Source organism: Crotalus tigris, unplaced genomic scaffold (genome assembly GCF_016545835.1).
Source record: "Crotalus tigris isolate CLP2741 ecotype Arizona unplaced genomic scaffold, ASM1654583v1 scf7180000017585.4430047, whole genome shotgun sequence".
NCBI lineage: Eukaryota > Metazoa > Chordata > Lepidosauria > Squamata > Viperidae > Crotalus > Crotalus tigris.
In genome coordinates this window covers 4015959-4036869 of record NW_024096493.1, presented here as the reverse complement: position 1 = coordinate 4036869, position 20911 = coordinate 4015959, and the positions used below count along the sequence as shown (strand labels likewise).

Here is a 20911-nt window from a genome sequence, read left to right as displayed (position 1 = left end):
GGATGAAGGACAGAAGAGAAACCAGGTTCCTTTTGTGCTGACTAAGCTGAGTGTTTCTCTCTTCCTTCCTACGAAGAGGAACAGTCTGAGCAAAAGAAAAGAGCATCAAAAAGGAAGAAAAATGAAACTGAGGAAGAGGATGAAGATGAAGAAGAGACGGCTGCAGAACGCAGGAGAAGATACAGGAGACGTCGGAGGAAAGATGGTGGGAATGGAGACAGCGAATCGGAGGGGGAAGCCCACAAGACCAGGAAGAACAGAGAAAATCAGAAGATTAGGGATGAGTCCAGGGAAGATGGTGACGATGAAGAGGATGAGGATAAAAGAAGCAAGGACAAGAAGAAGGAGAAGAAGAAAAAGAAAAATCAAGACAAGAAAAAAAATGGATCAAGGTACTCTTTTCTTATTCATAGTGCTCAGTGGCATTATTATTATCTGAGCCAACAGACTAACAGGTGTTTGTTCTTTATAAAATAATCTGAAATGTTTACTTAAGCAATCATCTTGTTTACTGAGGGTGACAAATACATAACTCTTTCTGTACAGTACTTTGTCCCATCTAGCAACCTCACTCCTCAGCTTGTCCTGATTCTGGTTTTTTCTGGGTTCTTCCTTCTCCTGTAAAGTATTGTCTTCTCCTATTGCCACTTAGGATCACACTGAAATAGTGGAGAATATGTGTAGATCAATACTGCATTGTTGATGTTCTGCAGATGTTTCGTTACCAAGCTGGAAACATAATGAATAGATGGAAAACTTAAATTTGCTGGCAGTATATATGTGGTAGCTTATTTACCAACCTTGATTGGTTTATTGGTTTATTTTTTACTGGTTTCTGCCTATCTGAGTGTTGGTTAATAGACATAATGTGGTAAAGAATAATAGCATAAGGATGTTCATTATCAAGATTTTAGTATGTTTCTGTGGGAAGAAGGATAGTTTTTTGTCCTGGTAAGTCTTGGACTTCTGCCTTCTAACTTCAGTATTTTAAGTCCTAGGTGCAATCAGGTAGACTTTTGGACTATATATAGCTACTTCCAAACCACCTTATAAATGGTCAGGAAAAGTCTCGTCCTTTTTATACCCTCATGGTTTGTGACTCTTTGTCCCCCAAAGCTCAGATTCTACTTCTGAAGAGGAAATGACAGAAGAAGAACTGGCCAAGTTGAAAGAAGCTGTGGAAGAGAAAAAGAAGCTGATTTCCACTTTGCGAAACAAACCTTGGAGTATGAAAAAGAAACTGAAAATCTTGAAGTAGGGTCTGGATGTATGGAATAGTTAAGCTATTGTTTGAATTGTGAATTTCATTTGCTTTTAAATTCTTCCTCCCATAGATCCATCTTGCTTTTTGTATTCAGTACTCGATGAAAATCATAACATTTAAGATGTAGAAATGGTAAAATGTAAGATGTAGATTCTCTTTTGAACTGAGCCTCCTTGTGACTCCATGGGCATGTGGTTTTTTCTTGACAACAATCTAGACAGTTCTGATCTTCCTTGGAGATCTCCCAACCCAATTTTAACCAGGCCTGACTCTGCTTAGTATCCAAATCTAAGCATGTTAAGACATTTGCTATCATTTGCTAAGACCCAATCAAGCTGCAGAAAAGGTGAACTAATATCTGCCTTAAATTATGTTCCAGTCATATTCTTCAGGGTTACACAACTGAACACTGGCATTGTGAAAATCCAATATTTGTAAAAAGATGACTTGAAAAGTTGAAATTGATCAACATCAGTAGGACCTTTCTCACTTGTGGGATTTGAAATGATGCCTGAATCCCTCTTGACCTGTTAATGAAACATTGGCCCACCTATTCAAATTTTCAGTGGTGACCTCTTAAGTTCAGTAATTCATTCTCACTGTGGCAACATTGAAACAGCCTCAGCACCGGACACCACATGCTTTGGGAGTTGTAACCCTACACTTGCAATGAATTATTAAGCCAAGCCATTTAAGGACAATTATGCATGGGCTAATGAAACTTTGATATAGCGTGTGTTGGTAATTAGATTAAAGTTCCTTTAATTTAATAAAGCTTTCATGGGCTAACTCAGAATGTTCATTTTAGTCCATCATGTGTTATTTAGAATTTACCCTGAACATGTATTCATGGAAAACCCACTTCCATATTTCCTGTGTTTTTGACACTACCTCAAGCGGCTGAGATGACACTTAGCATTATTTAACATTTTGGTTCAATGGATTGTTCACAGAACTTCAATTTCAAATGTCATAATATGTTCAAAGAGCTTTATATACCTACAGCTCTAAGTATATACATGTCATAACATGCCTGTCAGTAACTCTGTGTCAAGTATGTTTAACTGTAGAATCTTCAGTGCTCTCTGAGCTTGGTTATTTGCTTGCAGACATTTCATTACCCAACTAGGTAACTTCATCAGTGCGAGTGGGTGTGGGGGTTTGCTCCCAGTTTATATACAGTAGCTTGCCCCGATTTCTACTGGTTTCAGCATGTTAACAAATAGGACAATGTTTTTATTTCTGATATATCAATGTATCTCTTTTTTAAAAAAACTTGTTTAGAGATGCCCAGCGTTTTGTGGAAAAATTTGAAGGGGCTCTTGGTAAAGGCAAAGGAAAGAAGTTTTACGCATATAAAGTGATGATGATGAAAGTAAGCCTAACTTCTCCTTATTCCAACTCTGTGAAGTATCTCAATTGAAATAGCTTATTAGTCCCTTCTCCCCAGATACCTCTTCTAGACTAAATAGCTCCATTTTCACTTCAATTGCATTCAGGATGAGACAAATACTGCAAAACACCATCCTGGTTTTGTAATAAACTTTGAAGACATAGTTGTTCGCAGTCTATAATATTTATGAAAAAGAAGAAATAAAATGAAATTAAAAACAATGAGGTATTTTTAATAAAGTAAATAAAAATAAAGTAAAATAAATCAAATCAGCAAGTGCTTCTTGCAGATTTCATGGTCTGAATAATAGTGTATTAAATTCTGAAGATGTTTCAGTGAAGTCACACTGCAAAAAATCCAAAGAAGGACAGTGTGCAAAGAGCACTAACATTAAGTACCTCAATATGTATTTAGAACTGCAGTTTTAAGTATGTTCACCCAGAGTAAATTAGCTAGGAAAAAAAAAGAAATGTTCACAGAATAAAGTGGATTAAAACATCAACTGTTTTGATAGAGGCACAGCTCTACCAGACTTCAGGTGATAGCAATAGCACTTAGACTTATATACCACTTCACAATGCTTTACAGCCCTCTCTGAGTGGTTTACAAAGTCAGCATATTGCCCCCAACAATCTGGGTCCTTATTTTACCGACCTCAGAAGGATGGATGGCTGAGCCAATCTTGAGCCGCTCAGGACTGAACTCCTGGATTGAGGAGTGAGTTAGCCTAGAGTACTTCATTCTGACTACTGCTCAACCATGGCTCTGGGATGAAAGGTATCGGTACTGAAAGGGCACAGAAACATTTAGGTGTCTTTCATAATATCTGAGAAATAGAAGTTTTAGATTACAGATAGTCCTCGACTTTCAGCAGTTTGTTTAATGACTGTTCAAAGTTACAAAGGTACTGAAAAATGTGACTTAGGACCATTTTTCATAGGCAACATCTTTCCAGCATCGCCATGATTGTGTGATCAAAATGCTGATGTTTGGCAACTGGTTCATATCTGTGACCATTGCAGTGTCCCAGGGTCATGTGATCACCTTTTGCAACCTTCCCACAAGCAAAGTCAATGGAGAAGCCAGAGTCACTTAACAACTGGGTTACTAACTTATCAACTGCAGTGATTCACTTAACAACCGTGGCAAGAAAGGTCGTAAAATGGGGCCCAAACTCACTTAACAAATGTCTTGCTCGACAATAGACATTTTTGGGCTCAATTGTGCTCATAAATCGAGGACTACCTGTACTCAGATAGGCTGATGCCATTTGTACAACAGGGCTAATTAACATAGCAGCTTGCTTTGGTGAGGTAACCAGGTTTCATTCTGAAAGAAACGGAAACGTACAGAGGTATTAGAGACATCTCTGCCAAAGCTATTCCAATAAATGGATTGTCTATGCATTATGGATATAGGAAGAGAGATTTATACCTGTCATTCCCCCCCCCCCCATTTCCTTTGCTTTCCATGTTATCCAAATGGGCTACAGTGCGGTGTGATCTTTCTTTTTAGAAATGGATGAAATTTCAGCGTGATTTTGAGAATTTTAAAACAGCCTGCATACCATGGGAAATGAAAATAAAAGAAATTGAAAGTAAGTGGCTGATGCCCTTCCTCTACTTGCCCATTTGGTAAAAATAAGTGGCACACTGCTGGGAATCATACTTGATGAAAGAAGAATTTAAGTTTTCCTGAAAGTATTTGCAATATAGTCTCCTCCCTCAATATTTAAGGAGCTGTCTTGTAAAAAATTTCAGCCTGATGTTCCATCTAGGTCAGTATTGCCTGTGCTAATTGTCTGATTCTTCTTCAGCTCCTGTTAAATATTTTCTTTTCTTTTCTTTTTGGTGCTTTTGAGGCACTTGACTCCTGGCAATTGCCTGGACAAGTCCCTGCAGTTTTCTTGACAGGATTTCAGAAGTGGTTTGCCATTGCCTACTTTCTAGGGCTAAGAGAGAGGGGCTGGTCCAAGGCCATCCAGCTGGCTTTGTTTCTAAGATGGAACTAGAACTCACAGTCTCCTGGTTTCTAGAGTGGTGCCTTAACCACACATTAATCATCAAATCAGCCTCTCCAACAGAACAACCTGCAGCAAAGCTAATGCAAGCTGTGATATTTCTCTTGTTCAGAAAGCATCCTTTTGAAATAATTTTGTGAAGGCTCCTTCTCAGAGAGCCAGACTCTGGGATTTTATAGAATTAAGGAAAGGAACAATGCTTACAACTTTCAAGAAAAAGATGAGGTGTATGTGGAAAACTCCATTGAACTGGAATGCAGGGACAGCAAAACGAAACAAAAAAACAGCCCTGCCCTTCCATTTCTATGACTGTAGCTGAATAGTTTTATGCTCATGAATAAATTTGTAGATTCATAATTGTATTCTTACCTCGTTCATCTTAGTTTCCTTACCTATTAGATTAGTTCTAATGTTTACATTCTGTTGTTTAAAATTACTATTATTCCACAGTTTTTATTTAAAAAATATGCCTTCCTATTCAGGATGCTGAATTCTATTTTTTTCCAAATCCCACCCAATTTTTACCATATAAGCCTACCTTTGTATTCATCTGCAGTTTTTTTGTCATATCAAGTAGTAATATATGATCATGGAAAAATGTTACTTGCTGATACATCAATTTGTTAAACTCACTTCAATGTTTTATCAGGTTTCTCTCTTTTAAAAGACAAGGAAAGTTTGTCATTTTATTTGCCTTTATCTGAATATGTCACAGGTCATTTTGGCTCTTCAGTTGCATCGTACTTCATATTTTTGAGATGGATGTATGGAATAAATATAGTTCTGTTCGGGCTGACCTTTGGTCTTGTCATGGTGCCTGAGGTGAGCACAGTTTCATTTCCGTATGTATCTTGTTCTCTGATTTAAGTTGCGTTAAAGACTCTGTGCTGTTTTTGTTTAATTTTAGCACAGTAATAATTTGTATAGCAATTTTAACAGTGAGGAGCCTGTAAACCAGCAATGCTTAGTGGATAAAGAGCTGGACCAGGATGAGAAAACCTGAAGTCTGATTCTCCCTTAGGCATGAAATGACCTTGACCCAGTCATTCCCTCTTAGCCCAAATCAGTATCTGTTATAAAATAAACTGGCTGGAAAACAAAGCTCCTCATCACATCATGGATTCATAAAGCTTCACTGTGAGAACTGGGCAAATACAATGCAAATGGATCTTGCAATTAAGGCAGACGGAATGTCAAGAAGAACAGCATTGTGGACCGTATGGTCATCTAAAAGCTCTGACTTACAATTTCTATAAACTCTGATCTTTGGCTGTGTTAACTGAGACTGATGCCGTATTTGGAGGGCATACCAGATATAAAATGAAAAGTTCCCTTCATCTTCTTTTTGCACAAATAACAGTGCTAAAACAATTCCCAGTTAACTAATTCCTATGAATGAACTTTATAGATATAGCCATGTGTTTGTTTTGTAGGACATGCTTTAACAGCCACAGTTTATTTATTTATTTCTTTATTGAACCTATATACTGCCCAACTCTAGGCAGTTTACTATTAGTAAAACACCAATATGAAACATTAAAACAATAAATAGTAACACTAGGTTTGGTTTAAAATTGACAAAGGTATGGAGGAAAGGAGCAAGATGCACACAGGGTTTTTATCTTAGTCTATTGACCATCTCCAGAATGACACCCCCGCCCCTTCTTGGTGCCCCAGGCCGGTTGGCAGAATCAGGTCTTCAAGCCCTTACAGAAGACCGAACTTGTAGGTGTGATTCTTGCCTTGGGGGAGGGGGACGTGTGATATTCCAGAGGGTGGGAGCTATGGCAGAACAGTCTCTTCTGGATCCCACCAGCCAGAATTCCTTGACTGATAGGATCCACAGCATGTGGGTAAAATGGGTGAATCCCACTGGGATGAGACACTTTCTCAGATAACCTGGACCCATGCCATGAAGGTCTTTAAAGGTAAGAACCAAGACCTTGAATTGGACCTGGAAGCAAACTGGCATCTAGTGCAGTTTGTGGAACAGTGGTGTAATATGAACCCCCAAGAACTATCCTGTGTTCTGCACCAACCTTCCCTGTAGAATACATTATAATAGTCAAACAGTGAGATGATCAGGACTATTGGGATGTGTTCTTGGTAGACCTGTGATCATTTAAGGCTCAGATTCCTAAAACTCCTTGGCTAAAAAAAAGATAATGAAAGCTCCTTTCTCCTTTCCCAGTACAAAACCAATAGTTCTAAAGTTTGTGAATATTTGAGCTCTTATTGGTGAATGATTTTGCACATTGAATTTCATGTTACATTTCCAATATGTAACATCCAATTTCCAACATAGTGGAATAATAAAAAATTGACCTCAATCACTATTGGATTATTGATGTGAATACTGTACAGTAGAAACCATCCCCCTTGTTTTTGCATGCAGGCATTGATGGGAAAGGCATATGGGTCTTTGCCTAGAAAAACTGTGCCAAGAGCAGAGGAAGCAAGTGCTATGAACTTTGCCACTTTGTGGGATTTCAGTGTAAGTAGACAATTTTACAAACGTGTGCTACATTACAGCAATCATCTCCAAACGAGGATTCTTATTATGTGGGATGACACTCAGTATGCTCTTCTGGCCTATTGGCATGCTGACTAGTAATTTGGGAATTGTGTCCCAGCATTTGGAGGCTATTTGACTGGGAAAGATTAGGTAGTGTTGGTTTTATTGCCTTATGGAAAATGTAAAACTGAAACACTGGCAAATTTCTATGGGTTGTTAATTCCATATATGATATTTAGTTGAATTTAGCAAAAACATTCAAAATTCTTTTGGGAACAAGAATAAAAATGGTCACCAACTGGATTCAGTGGAACTTTCCCATAACACAAAATAAAAACCCAGGACTGAGTTGTCACACTTTTCTTATAATGAAGATGGAAGATCTTTCGCTTCATTTTATATTTATTAAGTTGATGTGCTATAAAATGGATTCCAGGGGATTCTTCGTAAATTGCTCCAGGACAAATGCATAATGTTTGAAAACTCTTTAGGGAGATTTGCTTCAGGGGCAGAATTATTCTGTTGTATTAGTTTGGCCCTATCTGTCTGTAAGTCTGAAAAGTGACAGTTACAAGGAAAGTAAGTGAGGAGAGAAAAAAGCCCCAGCTTCTAACCATGAATTGCACTCCCGTCTTTTCACTCTTAGCAAGTAACTCCTTGGGATTAACAGTAAGCTATTTATTAGAGTGTCCAAATTACTGTAATGCAACAGTGCTGAAGGAAGCAGTTGCGTGTGGGAGATGTACAATTCTTGTCTATCCTGTAGTAAATATTTGCCACAGCCTGCCCTCTTTGAAAGACAACATGTGGTCAGTAGCCAAGCTAAGCCTCTGATTCTGTAGGCAGCTCTCCCCCTGTGCTTTGCTATCAGAATTAAAAATGGCAACACCTTCCAAGTCAGGGGTGTTCAAACTTGGCCCTTTTATGACTTGTGGACTTCAACTCTCAGAATTCCTCAGCCAGGCACACTGGCTGAGGAATTCTGGGAGTTGAAGTCCACAAGTCATAAAAGGGCCAAGTTTGAACACCCCTGCTCCAAGCAATCAAGTATTTACAAGGCTTGCAAATGACCCCAGCAACTCAAATGGGACATCAGCCCACTCCACATTAGTTTTTCTGAGGGATTGGTTGGATTATTGGGCACTGAAATCTTCCTAGCTATGGTTTGCTTATGTTACTTGTGTTTCTGGGCTTCATCTTCCTCAGATAGCTTTGATTTTTCCGACGCTGCTCGGACATGCCGTCAAGGGTACAAGTTTAGGCAATAGGAAGCAACAAGAGTGATCAGGCCATACATGCCACTGCTTTCCAATTAGTAGTAGGGGTGAAAACTGATGTAGTGGGCCCAGAGAATTAAGTTGCCTGCCCCTCCCTCATATCCCAGTTTAGGAAACAGCTGCTTTCCACATTTGATTACAACCCAGTTTTTGCATCCACATGTTATCAACAACAGGACCTTCCTTCATGCTCCCTAATAAGCCTGCAGGCTAAAGGAGAAGATAAAAGGTTCAGCTAGTAGGAAAGTCTGGATTACAATTTACATAGATTCTCAAATTTAGGCACTTTCTATTTTTTCATAGAGTTTATCTCCTTCCTTCCTTCCTTCCTTCCTTCCTTCCTTCCTTCCTTCCTTCCTTCCTTCCTTCCTTCCTCCCTCCCTCCCTCCCTCTCTCTCTCTCTCTCTTTTTTTCTTTCTTATATTTATGAATAGAATCTCAAAAAGGGGAAGCATCCCAGGGGTCCCTCAGGTCTCATTCTTGCACCCCTCTGGCCAAAGCCCAAAGCACAACTCATTCCTTTAGTGACTGTTCAAAGTTTCAGTGGCATTGAAAAAAGTGATTTACAACAAGTTCCCCCACTTGCAACCACTGCAGTATCTCCATTGTCATGTGATCAAAATTCAGGCACTTGGCATGCAAGTGACATGTATTCATGATGGTCGCATCATCCAGGGTCAATGTGATTGCCGTTTGTGACCTTCCCAGCCAGCTTCTGACAAACAAAGTCAATGGGGGGAAGTGAGATTTGCTTAACAACCTTATGATTCACTTAACAACTGTGCTTCTTTGCTTAATAACTGTGGCAAAAAGATCATAATGTTGGGGCCAATCACTTAACAACCACCTGGCTTAGCAAAGGAAATGCTGGTCCCCAATTGTGGCCGTAAGTTGAGGATTACCTGTAATACATCTTCGTGTTATAGCTTTAGGAGGGCAGTTTATATCCCTCTTTAGTTCTTCTAGTTTAAAAGTAGCATTTTCTGTCTTCTTTTAGCAAGAGTGTTTGGCTTACAAATGATCCTAATTGATAATGTTCATGACCCAGCCGAGTGCAAAGTAGATCAGCCTGCTTTTCTATTACCTCCAAAGACTGAAGAAGGAGGAGCTTATAGATTCAGGCGGAACCTGAATAGGAGTAAAAGCAAGTCGTACCTGCAAGCCAGGAAGTGTAAAACTCCTCACACTGAGCAATTATAATCTCTCTGTATGTGATATATAGAGATGGTATTTGTGTCTTTTCTGTGACCAAAAAGAAACAGGGCTACTCTTTCTCATGGCAGGTCTTCTCCAAATTCTTTAGTGGCCATTAAATACACTAAATAACAGCACGGTCCCAGGTGAATCAATCTCACACATTATTCAGACCATTACTAATATGTTGTTTTCTGTAAAACTGAGATACTGATTTCAATCAGTTTGAAAGTCATACAGTATATTACATTGTGAGCTTGAGGGATTCCTCCAGGCTAAATTCAGAAATCCTAGTATTAACCTTCAGAGGGATCTGCTTATCCAACAACCATACAAAGTTGTCATTAAAAAAAAAAGAGCATCTTTTTAAAAATGCTGATTCATGAATCAAGTTGAAAGACACTGGAGAGATATTATAAATTTGTTTGATATATAATTTTTTTGTTACTTTTAATTTGCTTCTTTTATTCACTTTTCCTTTTATATTAGTTTGTATTTTAAGGTTTGATGTTGGAATGAGGTTGGAATTTAATAAAGTTATTATGTATTTAAAAAGAAAACTGATGGAGAGAAAGAAAGTGTAGTCAGAAGGTGCTTCTCACAAGCATGAAATGGCAACATGAACTTTACATTAAATGTATGTGGTGCCCCATGTCATGAAGTCATGAAGTTGTGAGAGATAATGTAATGGTGAAGGTGCTGATCTAGAAACTAGGAGAATGTGAGTTCTAATCCTGCTTTAGGCATGAAAGCCAACTGACTTTGGGCCAGTCACTCTCTCTCAGTTTGGCCCACCTCACAGGTTGTTGTTATGAGAAAAATAGGAGGAGGAAGGGATATTGCATATATTTGCTACCTTGAGTTGACCAAAATATATTAAAAATATGGGATAAAAACTGATAAAATAATAAAGAATATATCAGGACCCCCCCAGTAAGGCTACTAGATCTGTGCTGAAACAATCCAGATGATCAATAAATATAGTAAAGAGATGAGTGTTCTCTCTGTTGCCTTCTAGGAGTCGTTTGGGGTTTTGTGGGCCAGATATGGTGGAGAACGTGCAGAGAAATGACCCTACTGTAAAATATATCCATGATACTATTGTTGCATTTACACAAATCTGCCACTGTTTTATCGTGCTGTGTGAGTAGTCCATTGCATTCTGACAATCCGATTTATAACTCTGTGTAAACATCACTATTGAGTGAACCATGGCTATAGGTAATTCGTGCACCCTTGCATACTCTATTTTATGTTCCTTGACAAGATAGAATGAGGACTTAGATGAGCTCACAATGATTTGACTTTTTAAGGGCATAGCTTAGATGGGCCCTATCTGGGCTACAAAAATCACGATGGCCCCTCCAGAGCTCCTAGGGTTCGCCTGATGTTTTACAACAAAATCTACTAATCGTAGCCTACCTGCTAAAACGTTGAGTGGCTCATCAGCCAGACACAGACGGAAGAGTGGAAATGTTGGTGGCTACTGCCACCCAGTGTCATAAATTTTGGCTTTTTTCCTGTCCTTCAAATAGTTTGGAAAAAAAATATTTCACGAAGGGAACCAATGAGAAAGCAGAACAAAATTGTGCTGCTTGTTGAAAAATCGACAAGGAAATTGTATTCATCACCACTGCTGACTCACAATCATTGCCTACAAACAATGGTGCCGGGCTCACATTTTCTTCTAAACCAAACAATACATCTACATTATAGTTTTAGAACAATCCAGCCATAGTTTATCAATGTTAATTAGTAAGCTCATTAGGCTGCCCAACTCTCCAGCAACTCTGAGTGACATACAATAAAATAATCACACAAGAAAAATTTACAGTGGTGTTACATTTGTATTTTACTGCAAACCTAGTGGAACTAATGTTTTTTTTTGTTTATCTTTAATATTTTAAAACACAGTGCATGCATAGATTGACATTGCCTTTAGATCATTCCAGGAAAGGGAGACTGATGCTATTGTATTATTGTTTATAATCTCAGATGCATTTTATTGGTGTGCACCCAGGTGTGCATCAATAAAATAGAAATGAAAAAGAGAGGCAAAATATGGAAACTCTGGAATTGCAATGCAACATTTTTAGTTAATCTGGGAATTAGAAGAAGAGGGGACCAGAGCAGAGAGAAGTAGTGGAACAGAAACAGGATTTTTCTTAATGCATAAAAATGCAGAACCCATGTAAAACTCAAAAAGCCATGTTGTTCGGGCAAGCCTGTCATTGATTATGTCTTCATGTTGGTGTTAACAACAACATAGGTAATTCCCCCCCCCCATGATGACCTGTCCCTAACCTGACCTTTCTTGCAGTGGTGCATCCATCACCACTGCAACTGTTGGTCAGGGGTAGGCAACCTTGGCTCTTTTATGACTCGTGGACTTCAACTCCCAGAATTCCTGAGCCAGCCAGGAATTCTGGGAGTTGAAGTCCACAAGTCATAAAAGAGCCAAGGTTGCCTACCCCTGCTGTTGGTTGATCTCTTTTTTTCCATCATTCCCAGCCTTTTTTCCAGAGAGCTTGGTTTTTATCTATGCAGCCAATAAAGAACACTGTAATATTGCAAACAGGAGCCGTCAGCAATATTGTAATTTGTTTACATATTTTTCATGTAAAACCCACAGTCCATGTCAACTTTGCCACATCTGTTCTCTCCAGAGGAAAAGATTTGCATCAAAACTAGCTAATTTCACAATGAGCAGAGATTAATTGGAGGCAAACACCAGCAGGGTTATTGGCATGGAATCATGGCTTAAAATTGAAACTATCATCCACAGAAGCAGAATGAAAGGCTCTTTGCATATGTTCTTTTATCTATATTGTTGCATCAACAATTGCTGCCACGTATTGCTTCTCAATAACAGTGGGAATTAAAAACACTCTGTCACATGGTGTGATCAGGATTGTTTCACACTGGAAAAGTGTATGGAAGTAGGAAACTATGTAAGGATGAAAACAGTAAACTCATTTAAATGAGTTTAAATAAGGAACAGAAGATGACATTGCCAGAAGCCCAGTTCAATATCCTTTAGACACCTTCAAAACGTTGGAGACACAAAGATTTGATTGATGACAGATTTCATTCATTCGTTTATCATACTTGTATGGAAACAAAAAAAGGGATCTCACTCGACGTTGTCAAGGCCTGGGTGAGCAGCTTTTCCAAATAACAGCAGAATCAGGCCCATCTTGATCTCCAGGGGAACCACAGGGTAGGCATGCTACAAAGAAGGCATGCTTCCAGGGCATTTGACATTTTTTAATTAGCACTAGCACTTAGCACTAGCACTTAGCACTTAGACTTATATACCGCTTCATAGTGTTTTACAGCACTCTCTAAATGGTTTACAGAGGCAGCATATTGCCTCCAACAATCTGGGTCCTCATTTTACTGACTTCAAAAGGATGAAGTCAACCTTGAGCCGGTCAGGATCGAACTCCTGGCAGTGGGCAAAGTCAGACTGCTTGTCAGAAGGTTGCAAAAGATGATCACATGACCTGGGACACTGCAACTTTCAGAAATATGAACCAGTTGCCAAGCATTCAAATTTTGTTCCGGTGACCACAGGCATGCTGCAACAGTCGTAAGTATGAAAAACCATCATAAATTACTTTTTTTTAGTGCCACTGTAATTTCAAGTGGTCATTAAATGAACTGTTGTAAGTTGAGGACTACCTGTAAGTGCTTCTTATGTGGCCATTGTAGTGGGAATTCTCATACTGCCAACCAAACTGATACTGGCCATCTCTTGGTTCTGCAATTCACCCAGTTAAAGCAATGCCTCTGCATTTGATAAAAGAAGTTGATAACTACACTACAAGTCAAATAATATGTACTTGCTCTATATTAATATTTCATTTTTTATCATGGAAATGATTGCAAATGAGGCTTAGCAGTTTTGGGGCATAACTCACCTTAAATAGCTCAATATACCAAATTTGTAGTTAACTAAATGAAAATGAAGGATTTTTACAGGTTAATCTGCTATTTTTTTTAAAGAAATAACAGGAGAAGAAATAATAAAGGACAAGGAAAGAGCATTGATGGAGATCACTTGCAAAGTCTTTGTTGCTCTCTTCATTACCCCATCCCACTGAACTCCTATACTGGGGTATCCAACCTTCCCAATTTTAATTCCCTCGCGTGGCTGGGAAATTCTTGAAGTCCACAAATCTTAAAATTGACGAGGTAGGATATCCCTGTCCTAGACAGAAGCAGCATATGAGAACAAACTCTGTTCTATTTATTAAGGCCACCTTCAAAGTCTACAGCAGTTTGACTTTATCCAGGAGTGATCACACTTGCGACCAATATTAGCTATAATGAAAACATTTGGCAGGGATTGTAACCCTTCATTGGACACTTACCCTTTTATTTTGGAAAACATCTGCAATCTCATTGCAGAAGGTTATTTCTTCATTCCCATGATGATTTTGCTTTAATATGCCTATTTTTAATTGCTTTCCTAGTATATTCCAAAAAGTTGGGTTTGATTTATAGAGCCCTGGGTTTTGACATACTTTGTGGATTCCTTTTTTTCTTTCTCACAATATTTAAGCCCAATCAAAGCTCTCAACTCAAGGGAGTCTCTTGTGTGCCTGTGTAATAGAATGGACCCAAGAGGATATGTTCAGTTTTTTATACATAGCATAATTTCCATTTAGATAAGAGGTCATAGTAGGTAGAAGAGAGTTAATGGACCAGGATGGCTTCAAAGGTTTCTTAAAGTTTCCAATTCTAAGTTACTAACAGAATTAGCTACAGTAGGTGAATCATGTCATGCAATAAATATTTGGTTCCAGCTCTGCAGCTATTATTTTGCATGTGGCTCGGACTGGGTATTGATCCAGAATAACAGAGTTGAAAGGGACCTTGGAGGCGTTCTAGTCCAGCCTCCTGCTCAGGCAGGAAATCCTATACCATGGTTACCCAATCTCTTCTTAAAAACCTCCAATTATGGAGCACACACAACTTCTGAAGGAAAGTCATTCCACTGATTAATTGTTCACTGTCAGGATATTTCTTCTTATTTTTAGGTTGGTTCTCTCCTTGAATAGTTTCCATCCATTGCTTCTTGTCCTGCCTTCAGGTTCTTTCAGAACTGCATCTCCCAAAGTATTCCAAGGTTTAGAAGCATTGGAAATTGTAGTCCTGACACTTCTGGATGATGCCAGACTGAGATGTGGTGATTAGAAAAGCAAATTAAATCATGCTAGGCTAAAGTTTGCCCATGTCTGATGAACTATATTTTTTCTGAACTCTTCTCATTAATTTTTCAGGGCTTTGCACAATATTCTGTGCTTTTCTATGGCTATTACAATAATCAGAGAACAATTGGGTGGCTGAAATTCCGAATGCCTCTTTCATATTTCTTGGTTGGTGTTGGGACCATTGCTTATAGTTTCATGGTTGTCATCCGCACGTAAGTTTCTAGTAATTCAAAAGGATTAAAAGCAGGTAATTAATGATTAAGTGGGTTATTATGTTACATTTATATCCTAGGAAGCTAAGTAGATTGAGACATGGCTATTTACAAAGCCATAAAGTGAGATCTAAATATTGCTGATCTAACTTGCAGTGCCTTCCTGTGGTTTTGTTCCAACTCAATGTTATCTAAATTTCTTTCCCTATAACCTCTAGACCCCATTAAGGTAATCTGTGAAAATCTGTTTGTAGTTATCACTGCTTTGTTGAATATTGACTAGAAACTGAATGTTTGAATCCAAGATTTAGAATGCCCTGCTTGCTATTTTTTTTTTTTTTTGCATAGGATCATAGAGTATTTCAGCCTAGAGCTGTAGGATTCAGAAAAAAGTGGAATCTCCCAGTGCCAAGTCTAAGGATTATGTACCTCATTCTGTTCAATATCTATTGTTTATTTGATTAAAGTATAAAAACAATTTCACACACAAATTATATATTTTTTAAAAAAACCCAACAACCCTGTTATAAACATTAACCACATTTCTTTGTGTGCCTGAGAAGTTTTTTTCCCCTATAGATTCCTAAGGATTGCTAAGTAACTGCTACTTAGTAATTTTTATTAAGAAAGGATTGCTAAGTAACTGCTACTTAGTAATTTTTATTAAGAAAGAAAATCTTACAGCACAATCTCTCTCTAGGGCATAACAAGAAGAAATACCCCTGAATTAGCATAAAACATGCAATCTGTACATATTAACTTTCCATATAGCCACAAGGTAATCTTGATCTATATTTAGAGAAATTTGAAAGTAAATCCTCTTACATTCTTCAGCTTGTTGATGAGTTCATCAAACACAGTAAAACATTGAAAAGATTTGTGTGCTTCGTGTTTGCTTATTTTTCTGTTTTTCCATGAACAGATCAGAAAACAAGGGATAGTCAGGAAAGAAGCTGAGATGATATCTATCTAAATCTCTGTATATAGAAATCAATTAACATGGAATCACAGGGTTGGAAAGAGATGTTTAGATCATTTTTTCCTTGAAAAAAGAAATCATTTAAGCCACACTTCTGTTTTTGATCATTTCAGAATGGCAAAGAACGCACATAATGATGGTGGAGGAGATGACACAAGTTTTAACTTCAGTTGGAAAATGTTCACCAGCTGGGATTATTTGATTGGCAATCCTGAAACAGCAGATAATAAATTTGCATCAATAACTACTAGCTTTAAGGTAATCTTTGCTCACCATTCGTTCAGACTAATAAGTAGGAATAATGAAATTTTACTGACAAGAGTGATATTACCCTATTATTGTATATATTCAGTGCTTTTTTTCTAAAAAAAAAAAAAAAAAGGTGCCGGAACTCACACACGTCATACAACCCGCCTTGCCTACCCTACAAGGTTCCATCCAAAAAAGGTGCCCGAACTCCGTTCTGAGCGTTCTATGAGAAAAAAAGCCCTGTATATATTACTATACATATTACTGTGAAATCAATACCCAAATCAGTCAGTAACAAGGCCATCTTACAATATAGGTAATTGTGTTGCTGACAACATGTAGAAATTCAGTTGGCACAATACAGGGATCTTCCTGTTTATTTGTTGCTTCCTCTTCTCAGGACCATATAATTACTTAGTGAATGAATAACTAGGTGGCTTATGCACTAATTATTAACCTGCTGAGCATGTATGGAAGCAGATATATGCAGATGTAAACCTTTTCCCCTTTTCCCCATTTTATCTGAAATGTAAAATTCATTTCCACAGTAACATTAAGCATGTAATTTTACAAACAGAGAATGCTATATGGGTCTACCAGAAACATTCAGATTCTCCACTTTCTTGTCTATGAAATCCAGAAAAAAATAACCTAAACCAACTCATTTATTGCCATTGCATATTGATCCAAATCCAAAAAGACCCAGATCCAATCCATAATGGGTTGGATTTGGGTCAATATGCAATGGCAACAAGGGAACTGGTTTAGATTTTTTCTGGAATTCATGGACAAAAAATAGCGGAAAGTTTGACTATTTCTATTAGACCCATGGTAGCATTCTCTGTTTGTAATATTACATGCTTAATGTTGCTGTGGAAATGAGTTTTACATGTTTGGCTCTACCTGAAGGGTTTCTGACCTAAATCTCAGCCAAACCTCTCATATAAAATGATGAGGTGCAGGAGTTTAGATCTACATAAATGTCCTGCATGCATGCTCAGCAGGTTAGTAATTAGTGCATAAGCCTTCTAGTTATTCATTCACAAACTAGTTATATAGCCCTGTGAATTAATTTTAATATTTGAATTCCCTTGTATATTATTATATTCATTCATGGCATTATAGTGAATATTTACTTTCATGAATGTTTGAAAACATCCATGCCTTTTGTAGCATCTTTTAATAATGGTGCAACATGCAGGGACTTAATAAAGTTAAATGTACAGGGGCTCTAATCAAGAGCAAAAGAAATATTCTGTCTAGTAAGATTTTTTTGGCTGGTATCTTGATCCTTCCCTGTCTGCTTACTTATATATTATTATTTTTTAATGTGTCAAATAAGCACAGGAAGCCATTGTGGAGGAGCAAGAGAGTCGGAAAGAAGAGAACATCCACTTGACACGATTCCTGAGGGTTCTGGCTAATTTCTTTGCTTTGTGCACTTTGGCTGGGAGCGGTTACCTTATTTACTTCGTTGTGAGAAGATCCCAGAAGTTCGCTCTAGCAGGCATTGAAAACTACGGATGGTGGGAGAGGAACGAAGTGCGTTCCAGCACACTTTATTTTCTAAAACAGACATGATTTAGGAGAGCTAAAATTATGCAGAGAAAAATAAATACAGGCAATCCTCAACTTAGAACAGTTTGTTTAGTGACTGTTCAAAGTTATAACGGCACTGAAGAAAGTGAATTATGACTATTTTTTCACATGTATGACCATTGCATCGTCCCTGTGATCCCGTGATCAAAATTCAGATACTTGGCAACCGACTCATATTTATGACGGTTGCAGTATCTTGGGGTCAGGTGGTCACCTCTTGCAACCTGCTGACAAGTTACATCAATGGGGAAGCCAGATTGACTTAACAACCGTGTTACTAACTTAACAGCTGCAGTGATTCACTTAACAACTATGACAACAAAGGTTGTAAAGTGGGGCAAAACTCACTTAACAAATATCTCACTTAGCAATGGAAATTTTGGGCTCAGCTGTAATAAGCCGAGGACTACCTGTAATTTGAAGAGGAAAGTATTTACTATTATTAGTCTAACACAATTAAATCAGAGGGATAGAGTGTAATGATAAATAAATTATATCAGGTTATGTTTGGAGAAAGGAAGATGCCTACTGCATCATAATTTGGCTGTTATTTATGTTAGCTGTTCCAGGATGTATGTGTTCGCATAGCTTGTCACTGAAGCTTTTCATTTGCAGAATGGACATAAAGGAATTGTAATGTTATTGAAATGATTTTTTCATAAGAAGTTTTCAAATGCATCAGTGGTACTCTTATATTTAATTTTCACAGAAATTAACAAGATAATTCAAGGCTATGAATGTCCCATAAACTTAGGTCAGCTAAGGTGAATAACTTGGTGAAAATTGCACTTAAATACTCAACTTGTTTCTATGTAACGCTGTAATACCATTTGTGCTGAAGTAATGCAATTGCAAAATTTGTTGGGCTTTCAAACATTTCAGTCAAATGTGAAATCCAGCTGTATTACACCTCTGCTGTACAAGCGATGAACACATGTTCTTGTCAGATTTGGAATGTAATATTTAATGATTACAGCACCAGAGTTTCACAATCTAAATATACTATGCTTGATATTATTAGGACTGTGAAATGCTTTGGATCTAGTTGGATCCAGCTGGAGAAAAGCAGAATCCATGAAGAGGTGCTTATATCTCCAAACCACAATGCTCTAATATTCAGAGTAACTCAGTGTTATAATAATAAATTGTCTAAGGCATCCTTAGTGCTCTTTGAACTTGGTTGTTTTCTTGCAGATGTTTCAGTACCCAAACTAGTTAACATCATCAGTGCTAGTTTGGACTAGCACTGATGATGTTACCTAGTTTGGGTAATGAAACGTCTGCAAGAAAACAACCAAGCTCAGAGAGCACTAAGGATCCCTCATTTCAAGCCTTAGCCACAAATATTCTCCTTTATTAGATTGTCTTCTACTACTACCGATCTAGATTCTGAATCCAGCATATGTAAAATAGATGGCCTTGGGTCAGGGCAAGACTAGAGTTGGCTCACCTTATTTCAGCAAGAGTTCTGTTCTAGCTTACAACTGCAGAATTATGAAACCACTGATAATAAGATCTTGAATCTATGGGAATTGAACAATCTGGTTCCAGACTTCCAGAAAATGGCCAAGAATTCTCTGCAATGAACAGTGGTATGTTGCAGGAATAAAGTATATGGGCTTTATACTTTTCATAAAGTATATGAGGGAAAGAAACTCTGTGGTTGAGCTGGGTTGGCTGAAAAGGAAAATCAGCAACAGACTGCTGGGAAGATGAGGTAGTTTGACTGGTACTTTTATGAGTGAGTAAAATCAGCATAAGGTCAGAACAAGGTCAAACCCCTGACTATGCAAATCCATTTATCATAGATGGTGAGCTTAGATAGGAAGTATGGATAGGAAGTATGAAGAAGTGTGTGGGGGGGAACGTGATAATTCTTTTCTAGTACTTGAGTACTTGAGGGGCTGTCACAGAGAAGAGAAGATTGACTTATTCTCCAAGGGCAGGAAGATTGACTTATGTACCAGAGGGCAGGACAAGAAGTAATGGGTGGAAGCTTGTTAAAGAGATATCCAACCTAGTAGTAAGGAGAAATTTTCTGACTGTGAGAACAATTAATCAATTGAACAGCTTGCCCCTCACAGTTGTGGATGCTCCATCACTGGAGGTTTTCAAGAATGGAATGAATAACCATTTGACCTGGATGGTAGAAGGTCTCCTGCCTTGACCAGGGGATAGGACTAGAACAGGAGTCCCCAATCTCCAGGATGCGGCCAAATATTGGGCCATGGCCTATTTGGAATTGGGCCCTGTGAGTGGCTGGCTGGAGCACACACAGCGGGCCGGCAGTCAGATCTCCGTTCACACAAATCAATCTGTGCACATGTGCACTGGTGCACTATTTGCACTGGCCTGCCACTCATGTTAGGGCTGCATGTGTGTGTATATGCCAGCCTGCTGCTCGTGCAGCCCAGTTCCCCTCTCTCCCCTAGCCAGGCTGTCAAGCCACAAAGGTTGGGGACCACTGGACTAGATTCTATGTTCTATAATATGCCAAACTCATGGATAATAAGACTATAAAGACCCATATCACTCATCATAACTTTATACCCTGGTTTCAAATGATTCTCTAAACATGGTTCGGAGGATCACAAATGAAGACAATTCGCATGTTTCTCTCCTTTCACATGTGAAACTTGAGTCCGTGCTTCCTATTTGAATTAAATATATCTCATATTGTAAACTACTTGATTTTAGTGGTTCTTTCAAATCTAGCTGCAAGCATGGTTTATAATCCTGCTTTGTTAGATTTGTTCGGTGTATAGTTTTCAAAATCTTGGCAAAATGGGTTTTAATGCAAACACTGAACATTTGCACAGCATTAGGGACTGACTGAAGAGATTACTTTCAAGTGCAGTGGTTTAGCCAGCAGAATATCATTTGTCATCTCATGCAGAAACACATAAATAATGAATTCTGCTAGCAATGATTATAAAGTAATTCTGCTATATTTCAAAATATTTATTAGCTCAAAAATTGAATCCAAAGAT

The 20911-nt window shown here is 38.2% G+C and overlaps 1 protein-coding gene across 1 annotated transcript in view; it reads left to right on the top strand.

The window, feature by feature from the left end:
* Nucleotides 1-264: 264 nt before the first annotated feature.
* Nucleotides 265-20911, top strand: part of TMC1 (transmembrane channel like 1) — a 41052-nt gene continuing 20405 nt past the window's right edge. The window contains exons 1-9 of the mRNA XM_039360960.1: nucleotides 265-392; nucleotides 1117-1254; nucleotides 2549-2639; nucleotides 4173-4254; nucleotides 5393-5499; nucleotides 7073-7171; nucleotides 14952-15094; nucleotides 16187-16331; nucleotides 17670-17864. Of these exons, the coding sequence (XP_039216894.1) occupies nucleotides 1142-1254; nucleotides 2549-2639; nucleotides 4173-4254; nucleotides 5393-5499; nucleotides 7073-7171; nucleotides 14952-15094; nucleotides 16187-16331; nucleotides 17670-17864 (975 nt within the window). The 5' untranslated portion in view covers nucleotides 265-392; nucleotides 1117-1141. The remainder of the gene's footprint in view (nucleotides 393-1116; nucleotides 1255-2548; nucleotides 2640-4172; nucleotides 4255-5392; nucleotides 5500-7072; nucleotides 7172-14951; nucleotides 15095-16186; nucleotides 16332-17669; nucleotides 17865-20911) is intronic.